Source organism: Quercus suber, unplaced genomic scaffold (genome assembly GCF_002906115.3).
Source record: "Quercus suber isolate HL8 unplaced genomic scaffold, Cork oak 2.0 scaffold_346, whole genome shotgun sequence".
Lineage (NCBI taxonomy): Eukaryota > Viridiplantae > Streptophyta > Magnoliopsida > Fagales > Fagaceae > Quercus > Quercus suber.
This window is the reverse complement of record NW_027069798.1, coordinates 136,685-153,519: the sequence shown is the minus strand read 5'-3', so window position 1 is coordinate 153,519 and position 16,835 is coordinate 136,685. Positions and strand designations below refer to the sequence as shown.

General features: G+C 35.7%; 2 protein-coding genes across 2 annotated transcripts; one reads left to right on the top strand and one right to left on the bottom strand.

Moving 5' to 3' along the window:
- The first annotated feature begins 7,132 nt into the window (after positions 1–7,132).
- On the top strand, positions 7,133–11,239 carry LOC111997683 (LRR receptor-like serine/threonine-protein kinase RGI5). Its single transcript, XM_024029799.2, has 4 exons — positions 7,133–7,943; positions 8,618–8,878; positions 8,978–9,838; positions 10,314–11,239. The coding sequence occupies exons 1-4, from the start codon at positions 7,514–7,516 to the stop codon at positions 10,793–10,795; spliced, it is 2,034 nt and encodes a 677-aa protein (XP_023885567.2). The 5' UTR covers positions 7,133–7,513; the 3' UTR covers positions 10,796–11,239.
- A 1,212-nt stretch (positions 11,240–12,451) lies between these two features.
- LOC111997688 (pentatricopeptide repeat-containing protein At2g45350, chloroplastic) lies at positions 12,452–14,562 on the bottom strand. Its single transcript, XM_024029807.2, has one exon. The coding sequence runs from the start codon at positions 14,437–14,439 to the stop codon at positions 12,529–12,531; it is 1,911 nt and encodes a 636-aa protein (XP_023885575.2). The 5' UTR covers positions 14,440–14,562; the 3' UTR covers positions 12,452–12,528.
- Positions 14,563–16,835: the final 2,273 nt, after the last annotated feature.

Sequence of the window (16,835 nt, the reverse complement as noted above, 5' to 3'; positions counted from 1 at the left end):
AAAAAAAAAAAAAAAAAAACCTTTTTTCTGTACCGGCCGGTATTGCCCGAAATTGGCCGGTATGGCCGGTACGGCCGGTATATAAACCGGTACGAAACGTTAATGTTTCGATACCGGAATGCAACCGGTACGGTACGTACCGGCCGGTACGGTATCGACTTCCTTGATTTTTGGGCTAAACAAGTGTCGCAACGAGAGCTTAAGTTTTGGTGCAATACCTAGTGTGGCAACAAAGCATTTTCAATGGCGACTTTGATAGCCCCAACAACCCTTCTTAGAATTTGGTGGCATTTCTGGCACCATTTTCACCGACTCCTTGTTGTACGCTACCAAGGGTGTTGGTGTATTGGCGGTGGGTTTGCCAAGGAAGGTTCTACTTTGATTTGGATTATTTTCTACCCTAATTTTTTTTTGTTTACCACGTGTCTTCCATCCGAATAAAAATAAAAGAGAATAGGAAAATTTTTAATGGAAGGAAAGCCCAACGCTTATCCTTGTAGCTCTTTTGATTATCGAACAAGAAAAAGTGGTGGTTCCCTTCTCCATTAATATTGACAATATTTCTACCTCTAAGCCTTGATCCTTGTTTGATGACAATATAGTTTACAAGTTTAAAAAACTCTCCTTTATAATTTACTAATCAGTTTTTTTTTTAATCATAATTTACTAATCAGTTAATGCAATTACAAACTTAACATCACATTTTGAAAGCAACAAAAGCCTGAACCACCATAAGGAACAGTGTCTGTGATTCGAATCTTTCGATTTCCTTTTTCTTACTTTTACTTGTAATTCTTATTCATATTTTTCCCAATTGATATAACCAGGCAATTGTCTCTATCAAGTTTGCGTACTTGTCACACCCATGAACCCAAATGAAAGGCTGGTATAGTATGGTTCAAATTGCTTCTACTTGGCTTGTGTGACTTAAAAGCAGCAGTGACATCTTCCCCTCTGCAAAGCTTGGAAAAGTATAGTAATGGCTAAAGAAAGCATATAAACCCTTCCAACTTTTCAAAGGTTTTGCTTTTCTCTTTGTATTGGCAAACATAGTGGAACCTTTCTGCTAACTTGCCAATGAAAGTAATTATTCAAGAGGTTCTGGATTTGCAAATTTGACGTGTTAGGAAGAATAAAATTAGGCGATGATGGTTTTTTTCTGTTCATTCATGCCTAAATAGTAAATAGTAAACAGTATGATCACGTGAAATGGGTGCCAACACATAATACAAAAGAGAGGGGTGAGGGTGTTGGTCCAAAATAAAAGCAAGTGAAAGATGTGACTCTTGTCTAACAATTTTTGCTTCAACCTAGGTGGGTGAGACGTGGTGGATGTAGCAAGCAAGCAAACAAAATTCAAAGTGAGCCTTGTCTCACTCATGTGTTTTGTTTGTAGAAAGAGAATCAAACATAGGATAACTAAGAGGAACAGTAAAGTCTGATAAGAGTCGACAAAGTGGGAGACCCCATTTTCAATAAACGAAATGAGCAATCCAGCAAGGATGTGAGAATATGAATATCTCAGTTCCTTCAGACAAAAGGTTTCATCGATTAACTCCCCATTATGGTTTGTTACAAGTTTTTTGTATGATGGAACCTGAAAATCGATGGAAGTAGAAAATCAATGTTAGTACAAATTTTCAACATTTGAGTCAGAAATACAATCATGAGTTATAATCGCCAAGTTGTCTTCAGTGGTAGGTGAGGCGTAATACCCAATTATGCAGTGGTTACTCTCTCTTGGTACTGAGATTTTTTAAGATAAGACCATGAAGAAGCACTCAATATTGAGGTATAATGCATGTCATGCAATCCAAGCTGCTACCACTTATTTTAGCGTGAGGTTGAGTGTTTCTACATCAGGGTGCTCATGATACAACTAGGAAAAGTAAAATGTTGATGCATGTTTAGATGCCTATTGTTATGTGTTATGTTGGAATCAAAATTTTGAATTCAGGTCACATTTGATTAACAAAAATTTGGAAAGACTTTTTATTTCTTTTATACAATAATATTTCAGACCTATGGCCTAAGAAGCACGAATACGAGTACGGACATAGGTATAACATGATGACACGAATAATTTTTAAAAAATTATAATATAAAATGATTGGTACGACAACTTAAATATTTTAAAGAATTCTTATCAATAAAGATTGAGAAAAAAGTCCTTAAATTATAAGAGTTTTACTAACGTGTGTCCTTAGGACATACATTAGTAAACCATTTTAGGAAACTTTTTATGGAAAAATTAAAAAGTGATAAGGATCCATTTGGTACGTGTGTTTAAACAACAGTTTTTAATTTTTTTGAAAATACGTGTAGGTGAAAAAGTATGTAAAAATACGTTTAATATTGTTTAAAAATTAAAAATGTGTTTAAATTAATATACCAAACAAACTCTTAATCGTTTTGACAATTTTTTTCAATTTTTTATAAATTTTTTTTAAAATAAATGATAAATATATACCTTAAAAAATTCATTAATGTAACCCATTTTTAGAATGGTGCAGATGTGGCTTTAATGGAGTATTAATATAATAATGTTTGAGGGAACTGTTGCATAAACATAAAAACTCAATCATTGTGCAGAGAAATTTTGAAAATACCCGTGTCTAGGTGGGGTGGTCCGTTTCTCAAAAAAAAAAAAAGGTGGGGTGGTCCATCAATATGAAGTGGACGTACAGAAGTGAGACCCACAAAATCTGTCCCATTCACCTTTCCACGACTAATGGTTTTACACTTTTACAGCAGGTGGAGCCTTCGTCCTTGAACATAATTCTCAAGTTCACATGGAGTTTTTATTTAACTTGGTTTATTTATTTTTAAAATTGTTCTAATTTAAAAAATGGTTCACATGATGATGAAGCTCAAGAATGTACCGACATTCAGTCTGTTCAAACATCAAAATCGCACATTAGAAAAAGACCATAATAATTATTGCATGCAGGTCTTTATCATCTATGTACAATTCTTTCTGATCTTTTTTCAACTTCACAATAAATTTCATGATCTGTTTCTGTTCACATGTTTGAAGAACGTACAAGTTATGTGCCTCCACGTGTCTGTCTCCATTTTTTTTTCAACTTTTCCATTACATAGTTTATTTTTTTATATTATTTAGTTTATTTTTATTATTATTCTTAAATTTTATTACACTTTTTAATATTATTTATAAATTTTATTGTATTATTTCAGTATTTTTATTTTATTTAAAATATTTTTAATAAAAAAATTTTAATTTCAGTTAAATAAATTATTCTTAAATCGACTATTAATTAATTAAGAAGAAGATGATCGAGTTTAAACACTTTCAAGACATTTGGAACACTGCACATCCATAAACTTTTCAATATATACAGGACATACAATATTAATGGTAAATCCTTGTAAAAATAATGTTACTTGAATTTCAGTTTATCAGAACATTAGTATTTACCTTTACCTGTTCTATTCTGATCCATGATTTTATTGACATGCTGTATACAGAGGTGCTTCCATCCATTGCTCTAAAATTGATGGCAGAGGCAAAATAGAGTGGTGCACTGGAAAGCATTGAATTTTTCATAAAACTTTTCCAGATGATTTAGTCTCCATGTACCGGTTTCTCAAAAAAAAAAAAAAAAAGTCTCCATGTACCGAATCTAATCATGTCATATCTGATATGGGCCACTTGACCTTTTCCCTTTCCATTCTTTCCTTTCAAGCTGGTTATGAAAAGCACTATCATGATTCTCTTTTTAAGGGGGTGTTTGATTTATATTAATTTTTAAATAATATTATATATATTTTTACATATTTTTTTATTTATATATATTTTCATAAATATTTTTAAATAATAATTTTTAATTTTTAAATACTTATACTAAACTGGTCAATGTTACATAATTTATTTTTTTAAGGAGTCTTGTTTAATGCTTTATTATCTAATTGAGCCATTTTGAAAGGGAGTCAATTTAAAATTCATATTTTTATTAGATTTTGACTTAATGAGTGTACAAAGAAACAAGATAACAATTTTTTTTTTTCAAAAACAAGTAATCCAACTCTCTAGTCTTTTTAATTTAAATTGACAGCACATGTCAATTTTTGAAGATTAAGGGCCCATTTGGTTTGTATTTTCAAACAACATTTTTTAGTTTTTAAATAGCATTTTACACATTTCAACACATTTTTTCACCTACACATATTTCAAAAAACTACAAACAACAATTTTCAAACTACTCTACCAAACACTCCCTAAAACTGACAAAAAAATAAAAATAAAAATAATATAAATTTTTTATTGAAACAATAGAAAAAAAAATTTAAAATTAAGTGAGAATTGACCAGTGATAAAGAAGCAAATGGGCATATTCTCTATATATTTTCAACAAGTCATGTCCCATGCTGTGAGTCTGTGACTGATTTTTTTTTTTTTTTTTTTCTTTCAAAATGCCCTGGTAATCACTGATTTGGACCTCCAAATTTATTTAGAAAAAGCTAAATCCAAGACTGCACGCTAGAAACCACCACTGAGATTCGAATCTCTCTCAAATTTCCTCTTTCACTCACTTTTTCTAATTTTCTTTCATTTGTTTCTCTTTATTTTATCTGCTTGGGACCTTTTTTTTTTACTGTTTCACTTCTGTAACCTTCACTTCAAATCCCTACACGTTTCCCCACGCACCCATAAAACGAGGACAACCCACGTTTCCCTCCTGTTTTTTCTTCCATTTTCCTTCAAGCCAAACATGTCTGTTCTCTCCTCTTCTGAGGTTGGAGTTCTGTTTCTGTCTCTTACTTACCACACTTGACTTCAAAACATAAAAATCCAACACACCCAGACAAGGTAAGACTAGAAAAATCTCCAACATTCTCACAATAAAAGAAGTCTTTGTAAGTTCTCTCTCACTTTGCCACAAAAAATTTCCAAACTTTCCCACAAAGTCTCACACTTTTCCTTCACTTTAGCTCAAAACAAAGATGCCTCTTCCTCTCAGCCTCTACTTTTGTCTCTTCTTTCTCTGCCTCTTTCCCTCTCCTTCCCTTTCCTCACTCACTGAGCTTCCCACTCTCATGGCTGTAAAGGCCTCTCTGGACCCACAAAACAAGTTCTTGACTTCATGGACCGCAAACACTGATCCATGCAGTGGCTCTTTTGAAGGCGTGGCTTGCAACGAGCAAGGCCTTGTGGCTAATATCTCTCTGCAAGGGAAAGGACTCTCTGGCACATTACCTACATAGTTTATTTTTTATATTATTTAATTTAATTTTATTATTATTCATAAATTTTATTACACTTTTTAATATTATTTATAAATTTTATTGTATTATTTCAGTATTTTTATTTTATTTATAATATTTTTAATAAAAAAATTTTAATTTCAGTTAAATAAATTATTCTTAAATCGACTATTAATTAATTAAGAAGATGATGATCGAGTTTAAACACTTTCAAGACATTTGGAACATTGCACATCCATAAACTTTTCAATAAATACAGGACATACAATATTAATAATAAATTCTTGTAAAAATAATGTTACTTGAATTTCAGTTTATCAGAACATTAGTATTTACCTTTACCTGTTCTATTCTGATCCATGATTTTATTGACATGCTGTATACAGAGGTGCTTCCATCCATTGCTCTAAAATTGATGGCAGAGGCAAAATAGAGTGGTGCACTGGAAAGCATTGAATTTTTCATAAAACTTTTCCAGATGATTTAGTCTCCATGTACCGAATCTAATCATGTCATATCTGATATGGGCCACTTGACCTTTTCCCTTTCCATTCTTTCCTTTCAAGCTGGTTATGAAAAGCAATGTCATGATTCTCTTTTTAAAGGGGTGTTTGGTTTATATTAATTTTTAAATAATATTATATATATTTCTACACACTTTTTTATTTATAAATATTTTTAAATAATAATTTTTAATTTTTAAATATATATACCAAACGGACCATTATTACATAATTTATTTTTTTTAAAGAGTCCTGTTTAATGCTTTATTATCTAATTGAGCCATTTTGAAAGGGATTCAATTTAAAATTCATATTTTTATTAGATTTTGACTTAATGAGTGTACAAAGAAACAAGATAACAAGTTTTTTTTTTCAAAAACAAGTAATCCAACTCTCTAGTCTTTTTTATTTAAATTGACAGCACATGTCAATTTTTGAAGATTAAAACTGACAAAAAAATAAAGATAAAAATAATATAAATTTTTTATTGAAAAAATAGAAAAAAAAATTAAAATTAAGTGAGAATTGACCAGTGATAAAGAAGCAAATGGGCATATTCTCTATATATTTTCAACAAGTCATGTCCCATGCTGTGAGTCTGTGGCTGATTTTTTTTTTTCTTTCAAAATGCCCTGGTAATCACTGATTTGGATCTCCAAATTTATTTAGAAAAAGCTAAATCCAAGACTGCACACTAGTACCCACCCCTGAGATTCGAATCTCTCTCAAATTTCCTCCTTCACTCACTTTTTCTAATTTTCTTTCATTTGTTTCTCTTTATTTTATCTGCTGGGGACCTTTTTTTTTTACTGTTTCACTTCTGTAACCTTCACTTCAAATCCCTACACGTTTCCCCACGCACCCATAAAACGAGGACAACCCACGTTTCGCTCCTGTTTTTCCTTCCATTTTCCTTCAAGCCAAACATGTCTGTTCTCTCCTCTGCCGAGATTGGAGTTCTGTTTCTGTCTCTTACTTGCAACACTTGACTTCCAAACATAAAAATCCAACATACCCAGACAAGGTAAGACTAGAAAAATCTCCAACATTCTCACAATAAAAGAAGTCTTTGTAAGTTCTCTCTCACTTTGCCACAAAAAATTTCCGAACTTTCCCACAAAGTCTCACACTTTTCCTTCACTTTAGCTCAAAACAAAGATGCCTCTTCCTCTCAGCCTCTACTTTTGTCTCTTCTTTCTCTGCCTCTTTCCCTCTCCTTCCCTTTCCTTTTTTTTTTTTTTTTTTCTTTCAAAATGCCCTGGTAATCACTGATTTGGACCTCCAAATTTATTTAGAAAAAGCTAAATCCAAGACTGCACGCTAGAAACCACCACTGAGATTCGAATCTCTCTCAAATTTCCTCTTTCACTCACTTTTTCTAATTTTCTTTCATTTGTTTCTCTTTATTTTATCTGCTTGGGACCTTTTTTTTTTACTGTTTCACTTCTGTAACCTTCACTTCAAATCCCTACACGTTTCCCCACGCACCCATAAAACGAGGACAACCCACGTTTCCCTCCTGTTTTTTCTTCCATTTTCCTTCAAGCCAAACATGTCTGTTCTCTCCTCTTCTGAGGTTGGAGTTCTGTTTCTGTCTCTTACTTACCACACTTGACTTCAAAACATAAAAATCCAACACACCCAGACAAGGTAAGACTAGAAAAATCTCCAACATTCTCACAATAAAAGAAGTCTTTGTAAGTTCTCTCTCACTTTGCCACAAAAAATTTCCGAACTTTCCCACAAAGTCTCACACTTTTCCTTCACTTTAGCTCAAAACAAAGATGCCTCTTCCTCTCAGCCTCTACTTTTGTCTCTTCTTTCTCTGCCTCTTTCCCTCTCCTTCCCTTTCCTCACTCACTGAGCTTCCCACTCTCATGGCTGTAAAGGCCTCTCTGGACCCACAAAACAAGTTCTTGACTTCATGGACCGCAAACACTGATCCATGCAGTGGCTCTTTTGAAGGCGTGGCTTGCAACGAGCAAGGCCTTGTGGCTAATATCTCTCTGCAAGGGAAAGGACTCTCTGGCACATTACCTGAAGCCTTGGCTTCCCTCAAGAGCTTGACTGGGTTGTACTTGCACTTCAATGCTCTGAGTGGAAAAATACCAAAGGGGATTTCCCGGTTGTCCCAGCTCAGTGATTTGTATCTCAATGTGAATAATTTCTCTGGGGAGATTCCTTCAGAGATTGGTGACATGTCTAATCTTCAAGGTTTGTTTTGATTTTTCATTGTTTATTTCTATTTTAAGTGAAAGATTCAATCTTGTGTGTGTATATATATATTTAGAAAGTTTGAATGGTTGCTGTTATATCTGGTACTTGCCTCTTATTCACATGTGATTGAGTAAATTGGATGCAGTGGAAAGCTTCAAGCTTGAGTTTATGTAGATTTTCTTAAGTATCTTATCTTTGATCTGAGTTTAATTATTTTATAGAATTTGTTTATAAGTGCATTGAAAGTTTCAATTTTAAAAATATATATTTCCCAATTTGTATTATCTTGTTTTATTCAGTGTTTGGGTTTAATCTAGTATGAATTTGCGTATGCTGGGTCATATATGAACTCTGTATTTTAGAGAGTAGAGACTGGGTGCAGTGAAAAGCTTTTCATTCTTGCTCAGTGTAGCCTTAGTTTCCATGAATTTTAGGGGCATTTGTGTTTGTACTTAGGATCTCTAGAGCTCTTATTTCTGTACGGTGATTGGCCCCTAGTTACATAATGTTGAAGTAGAATAAAATGAATTTATAGAAAGTATCATATATGTTTAAAATCCATAAGTTAGCTCATATAGTTTGAACAGCATCGTTCAATTTCAGGGTTATTCATATAAACTCAATAATTAAACATAAATGAAAAATTCAATCTTTCTTTTCTTTGTTTGCAGTTTTGCAGCTGTGTTACAACAAGTTGACTGGGAGCATACCAACACAGCTAGGAAATCTGAGGAGGCTTAGTGTTCTTGCTTTGCAATATAATCAATTGACTGGGGCAATCCCTGCAAGTTTGGGTAATTTGCAGATGTTAACAAGGTTGGATTTGAGCTTTAATAGCTTTTTCAGCTCTATTCCATTAACATTAGATAATCCTCCCATCCTAGAAGTTCTTGATGTAAGAAATAACTCTCTCACAGGCATTGTCCCTTCAGGTAATATGATCTTGTCCACTGACATCCACTAGTGCTTTTTGTAGAGATGTTTTTGGAAACTTTAATTTAATTTTTATGGCCTTGTGGATGAAAACTCAGGTTTGAAGAGACTGAATGGTGGATTCCAATACAAGAACAATCCAGGACTATGTGGAGTTGGGTTTTCTGGCTTAAATATTTGCAACGGTACTGATGGTCTAAACCCAAATAGACCAGAACCGTTTGAACCTGGCAGTCTTTCTTCAAAAACTCTCCCAGAGTCAGTGCCCTTAAAGTCTGACTGCGGCAAAACCCAGTGTTCAAAAACATCAAAATCCCCACAAATAGGTGCAATTTTGGTGGTGATTGGAGTTATTATTGCTTTGGCGGTTATTGGGCTTTTCACATTTGCATGGTATCGTCGACGACAACAGAAAATTGGAAGTGCCTTTGAGACTTCCGATAGCCGACTTAGTACTGATCAGGTTATGGAAATCCATAGGAAGAGTGTGTCTCCTCTCATTAGTCTTGAGTACTCTAATGGATGGGACCCAATATCTAAAGGTCGAAGTGGGTTCTCTCAGGAGGTTCTTGAAAGCTTTATGTTCAATTTAGAGGATGTGGAGCGTGCAACTCAGTGCTTCTCAGAGGTGAATTTATTGGGGAAGGGCAATTTCTCTTCTATCTACAAAGGAGTCCTCAGAGATGGGTCTGTTGTTGCTGTAAAGTGCATTGCCAAAACAAGCTGTAAGTCAGATGAAGTTGATTTCCTGAAGGGTTTGAAGATAGTGACCTCATTGAAACATGAAAGTCTTGTTCGGTTAAGAGGCTTCTGCTGTTCGAAAGGCAGGGGGGAGTGTTTTCTTATCTATGATTTTGTCCCAAATGGGAGTCTGTTGGAGTATCTTGACGTTAAGGGTAGCAGTGGAAAGGTTCTTGAATGGTCCACCAGAGTATCTATCATCAATGGCATTGCTAAAGGTCATTCTATCTCTGTCTTCTTGATTATAAAGCTATTATTGTTATTACTTATTTAAAATTTTGTTTTGGAGGTTGGGGGAGAAAATAGGGGGTATGGGGAGAACATCTTATGAATTGTTTGGTTTTAAAATGAACATAGAAGCATCCAGACAAATTTGTATGTGGATGTTCCGTCGAACAGACTAAAACAGTGCTTCTAACTTACACAATACTTGCAAAGCTGTTTGAAAATGAACTACGCCTATTAAGGAAGGGACACTCCCTGATTTTGGAAGAAGTTAGAAAAGATCTCCTTAAAATGTGACACTCATCAGCTTATTTCACCTTCACAAAAGTTATCAATTGTAGTGGTTCTCAAGTTGTTTTGGTGTTGCTTCTCTATACAACTATAGTCTCAAGAATCTTATTTGCTTTATTTCTTGGGAGGGATGGAATCATTACCTTGTTCTAAATTCTGCTATCCTTTCTTGGTCAGGTATTGTGTATTTGCACGGGAATAGAGGAACCAAACCTGCTATAGTTCACCAGAATATATCAGCTGAGAAAGTGCTCATCGATGGACGGTATAATCCTTTGCTCTCAGATTCAGGCCTGCACAAACTTCTAGCAGATGACATTGTCTTCTCCACACTCAAGGCCAGTGCAGCCATGGGATACCTAGCTCCAGAATATACAAACACTGGTCGCTTCACTGAAAAGAGTGATGTATATGCATTTGGTATGATTGTATTCCAAATCCTCACTGGAAAGCGTATAATCACCCAATTGACTCGCCATGGGGCAGAATCCAGCAAATTTGAAGATTTTGTTGACGTGAACCTAGAGGGAAAGTTCTCGGAATTAGAAGCAGCTAAACTTGGGAGAATCGCTTTGCTTTGCACCCATGATTCCCCTAATCAACGGCCGTCCATGGAAAATGTGATGCAAGAGCTCAGTGGACCTATTAGCAGCTCTTGATTATCTCTTCTTGCTTTGTTTTTCGGAGACACAGGTTTAGATGAAGCTGTTACTATAGATGAGGCTGTTTATAAAAAAAAAAAAAAAAAAGAGGCTGTTACTAACTGCTTACTGATGTCCAAGCTCTCAGTTATTTAGGTTTTCTTGTTACAGTTGAGTTATTGCTTAATGACTGAAGTTGTGAATGTATGTACTGGTTCTTGTATCTGTGGGAGGACCAGAAGTGATTCGTATTAAACTTTAGCTATGTAAAAGGTAGGTTTCCTTTATTAGCAGAACTAGGTTTTTCTTTTTATTTTTATTTTTGGCTAAATAAATTGAAGGAGAGGAGTGTAGGGTATTATTATTATTAGCATTAGCAGGACTAGTTATTGAAGTTTTTGGTTTGTACTTTTTTTAAGAAAGTTTTGCTGCAATGTCATTGATCACTGGCTTGCTGTAGTATACACTATTATCACTTTCTCCCCTTCTGTGAATGGTGCTGTTGGTTTCAATTGCAAAACCCCTTAGGGCCTTTTCCTTTCAAATAATTAAATCGGTCACAGTAAATTCCAACACCTTGTATCTCCAACATGTGAAATTGTGCTTTTGAAAAAAATATTCTAGAGCTGGTAATGGCCAGTTGGAATTGGACAAAATCTCTTGGAAACAAAGCAGTCGAGCAATTCTAAGTTCCCAATTCCAACCTCAACGCTACGTTGCAAGCCTTTGGCACTTATTATTTTATTTTATTTTTTTAAATAGTTTTTTTAAACTAATGTTTTGGCTCTTTATGTTGGTGCAGTCTTGGAATCTTGCTTTTTATGAAATCATTCATATTGAATGTATTCTAAAGTTATTGGCTGACATGGTTTATCATGCATCATATGTTCCATATATGAAAACGAAGAGTGTCTGAATATAGAGTGATAGGCTTTTTTGTTTTTGCTGTAGTGCCTGTGAATGTTTCTTGTCTTCTTCATTTGTTATGTCTTTTCTGTTTCCCCTTTTTATTCCCCATTCAAAGCGTGACTGTACAGTGAAATCATCTATGGTTCCCTGAGTAAGGGAGGGTGCATGGAGAATGATGGTGGTTGTTATGTGGTCAGAATCGACATTTGCGTTTTGCAACCTCATCCACAAAAGAAAACCCAAGGAAAAAGAAGAAGAAGAGGAGTTGATCTTATGATTTGGATGGAATTGCCATGTTATTGCTGACTTCATTATGAAATAACAAAAAATAAGAAGTTGCTAAATGGCATCAAAACTTGATAAAGGATGAATCTTTCCCCCCCAAATAAACCACTGAAGTTTTTCTGGGTAATACATGATTTTAAAACATGCAATCAGATAATATGACTCCTTTCTACAAAACACTACCCTATGTTTGGATGGAGGGAGAGGAGAATAGAGTGTCCTCTCCCTCAATCTCCCTACGTTCCAAACGTACTCTGCATTCTCACAACTAGAATGTTATATGTATGGACTAAGATATGCCAATCCTCCCCAAAAGAAGAGGGAGGGAATTCTACAGAAGGGAATAGGTATTTAAGTTTCATGTTGATAAATTTTCTTTCAATGTGATGCAGATACATTCAGTTTTTAATATGATGCAAAGAATCGTGTCTTTAGGCAATCAACTTTTACACTTAACACATACTATGAAAATGGCAGTGAGTGCAAAGTTGGTAAGGTGGGGCTTCTTTTTACAAAGTTGCATTCGGCAATTTACTTGTTATCCATAGATAAGTAACTCAACTCTGACAATAGCTGGCCCCTGAATTGGGAATCCACAAATTATTTAACATTGAATAAATCTCTGTAACTTGAGGGTGGGACTTATCATGAACAAAAAACTCATGGACAGTTCCCTCGAGTTCAATCCAACTGCAACCAGGAGTTTTCTTTAGGTTTCTTTCTTTCATCATCATCCTAACTCTACTAACATCATTCCACATTCCTTGACCAGCATAAATATTAGACAGAAGTACATATGAGCTTGGATTATTGTAATCCAACCCAATTAGGTAGTTAGCTATGGGCTCTCCAATATTGAAGTTTTCCTGATTTTTACAAGCACCAAGCAAAGTCCTCCAGATCACATCATTTGGCTTGATGGGCATTTCCTCTATTAGTGCCCTGGCTTCTTCTATATGCCCTGAACGGCAAAAAATGTCAACCATGCATCCATAATGTTGCAATTTTGGTTCCACCTTGTGAACTCTTCTCATAAGATCAAAACAAACCAGCCCTTCCTTCACCAAGCCAGCATGGCCACAAGCATTTAACACTCCAATGAATGTAATATCATCAGGTTTTACACAAAGCTTCCCCATTTCCATGAACAAATCAAAAGCCAATTTGCCCAAGCCATGAATGGCCAATCCACCAATCATAGCATTCCAATGATCAATGCTTTTTTCTTCAATATTCTCAAAGACTGACTTAGCATTCCCTATGCTGCCACATTTAGAATACATATCAATGAGAGCAACACCAAGTTTTCCATTCAAAGAGAACCCATTTTCCTCTAGATAGCGATGTAAGGCAATCCCCTTTTCAATGTGTCCTAATTGGGCAATTGCAGAAAGAACAATCAACAATGTGGTAGCATCAGGTATTATTTCACTCTTACTTAACATATCATGAAAAATATTTACAGCTTCCATGCAATAACCATTTTGAACATAGCCAGCCATCATGGCATTACAAGCAACAACATCCCATTCTGGCATTCCATCAAATAAACTCCTAGCTACATCAATACTACTTAATTTTGCATACCCATCTATCATATTTGCCCAACTAACCACATCCCTTTTCGGCATCTGATTAAACAAATGATGAGCATTTTCCATTTTTCCATGCTTTACACACCCATCAATCATTGTGTTCCATGAAACCAAATCCCTAGCAGGCATTTTCTCAAACAACTCCCATGCAACATTAAGCCCATCTTTAGATTGTGCATACCCACTAATCATTGAATTCCAAGAAATCAAATTCTTCTCCTCCACCGGCATACAATCAAACAATTCACGTGCCGTTATAATCATGCCACACTTGACATACCCATCAATCATCGAATTATACGAAACCGAGTCCCGCTTTGGCATTCTATCAAACACTTGCCTAGCAATTTCAACAAACCCACATCTCAAATACCACCAAATCACACAATTCTGCAAAAACACATCCAACCCAAATTCCATTTTCTTCAACAACCCATGAATCTGCATTCCTTCCTTCACCAAACCCACCCGCGAACACGCTTTCAAAACCAAAGAGAAAGTAAACTTGTCCACACAAACCCCATTCTCAAGCATCAAACAAAACATAGCCAAAGCTTGTTTTGGTTCCCACCCATGAGAATACGACTTCATAACCGCATTCCAAAGAAAAGGGTCCTCTTGTTTTCGACGAACTCGAAAAGCGTGGCGCGTAAAGAAGACGTGGCGAGCGAATTCAACGAGACGTGCGTGCGGCGAAGAAATGAAATTGAGGATGATTTTGGTGGTGAGAAAATCGTTTCTGATAAACCCAGTTGTTAAAAGTCTTGCATGGATTTGATTCACGTCGTTTGAAGTTTTGCAATTTGGGAGGAGAGTGAGAGTTGGGAGAGTTGAGTTCCATGGCTGGTGATGAGAGTTTACGCAGAGAAGCATTAACTTGAGGTGTTCAGTTCAGTTCAGCTGAGACAGATAAAAACTTAGGACAGAGTATAGAGCTCTGAGTCTGGTTCTGTACAGCTTTGTTCGGTCTGTCAAGTTTTAACGGCAGAGCCAACCGTTTTTTAACGGTCTGCACAGCATAAGCCAACTAGCTGCATAGGTCGTATAATTAAATCTTAAAAAAGAAAAAAGAAAAAAGAAAAAAAGAAAAATATTAACTCATGAATCCTACTATACTTCTCTCTCTCTCTCTCTTTTATTTTTTATTGTATTGTAAGAATTGCTTTTGTTGGATGATATATAAACATGTGAGTTTAAATTGAAATTTTTATTGAAATTTGAAGATTTTCAAACAAATCACCAAAATTGGTGGCTCAACCATCAAAGCTGCTGGTCTAGTGATTGGATTGTTGGAATTGGCAGTTGGAATGGTGGTTCCAGTGGTCAAACCATCGACGACTACTGCCAAAGTGTTGTCTTAGGTGATCAAACCACCAACACTTCTTGTCAAAACGATGGCTTCGACCACTGGATTGCTGTTGAAATGACGTCTTTGGTTACAAGATTGCCAAAACTGCTTTTTTAGCCATTGGACTATCGACATCAGTCATCAACTGAAGGTTTAGTTACTGGATCGTGGAAAAGATGGCTTCGGTGATAGAATTATCATCGGAGCGGTGTCTTCATGGACTGGACCTTCATCGAAACGACGTCTCTAATTATCGAATCGTTGACACTAGTCGCCAAAATGTTGGCTCCAATTATCAAACTGCTGACACCAGTTGTCGGAATGGTGGTTCTAGCCACTAGACTGTTGGTACCAATTGCCCAACCCACCAGATTAGTGACCGTGTGGGGAGGTAAAGCTACTATGTGTTTTTGTAAAATGTTGTGGTAGACCAAGACTAATTCAACTACAGTATTTGGGACACAATTTATTTATACATGGGTTAAGTCTCAAACCTACAAACTAGGCCCCAAACTTCACCCAGTTTCCCTTAGATTCCTAGTGTTTCCTTGTGTTTTGCCTTTTGTCTCTCACTCCCCAAGTTTTCTCAACCCCCTCCCCTCTATCATCTTCTCCTTCTTATAGTATTTTATTAGTGGGGTCATAATCATTATCTTCCCACTTCTGCACACATTCCTTATGACTTTAGAGGATTCCCTTGGAATTTGTTCCAAGCACCGAATAGTATTCAGGGGTAGATCCCTAATGGCACTATCAGTCCTCGGCTACTGATCTCACTAATTTCGTGTTTCACCCTGACCACCTTTTTATCGGTTAACGTTTAGCCGACCACTCAAGAGCCTCTTAAGTTGTCGTCCCCTCAACCATGGTCCTGATCTTGGGGTTGGGCCCGTTGTGATAAGGCCCAATGCTAATTCCCTCGTGCGTATTGAGTTTAACTCGCCTGATGGGCCTCAGGCTTTATGTTGGGTTTTGATTAATTGGGTAGACATGGTCACCCAGGCCTAACTCACTCACAAATGTTTTACCAAAATCTTAAAAGTAAAACATTTTACAACTTTTATAATGATTTTATTGGAAAATATCTTACAAATTTGACCATATTTTACATGTAGACAATCACTTGAAAATGGGGAAAAAAATAATTTCAAAGAAATTTTTTTTATTTCAAAACAAATGGAGCAAATAAGTCCAAACAAATTGGTAAACTTGTTTTAATACAAAATTATTAGACTATTTAGTTGAACATAATAAAATAGTACATATCAGTGAGTTTCTAACATTTTTGTATGAATCGTATCGATTCATGATATAATCTATGTTTTGACAACTATGATTATATATATATGTATATATATCTATCCCAAGCTTAAATAGGTCTTGTAGGGTTCAAGATCTTTACGTAAACCCAAAGACAATTAATTTGTAGAGTATGGGTCAAAGAACTAGAATTAGCAAGGGACTACTAACAATGGATTACCACTCTCCTTTTTCTCCCCCTCATTAGTTTCCATCCTTCTCTATTATATAGTCACTCTCACCCTCATCTCCATCGTCCACGTGCTTCTCATCCATGAATTTGCTTAAGTACCTGTCACGTCAGGCAGCTTCTTTTCATCTCTGTGTGAGTGGCGATAGGTTAGGAGGCACTGTTCAGAGGTCTTCTCCACATAAATGCGGCCAGAAAAGCTGTTGCAATGCATTGAATACGGTGGCAGCAGCTTTTCTCTCAGATATTTCCTCATCCTTATCGTTCCTGAATATGCTTTGAGCTTATCTTGGTCAGGTGGAGTCCTCGGACGGTCAATCAGGCTTTTCCCCTACTCAATTAGTCTCCGATATCATATCAGGGTAAAACGTCTTCCTTGGACAGGAGATGTCCTCCTCGGACTGGAGACATCATCCTCGGACGGCGATGATT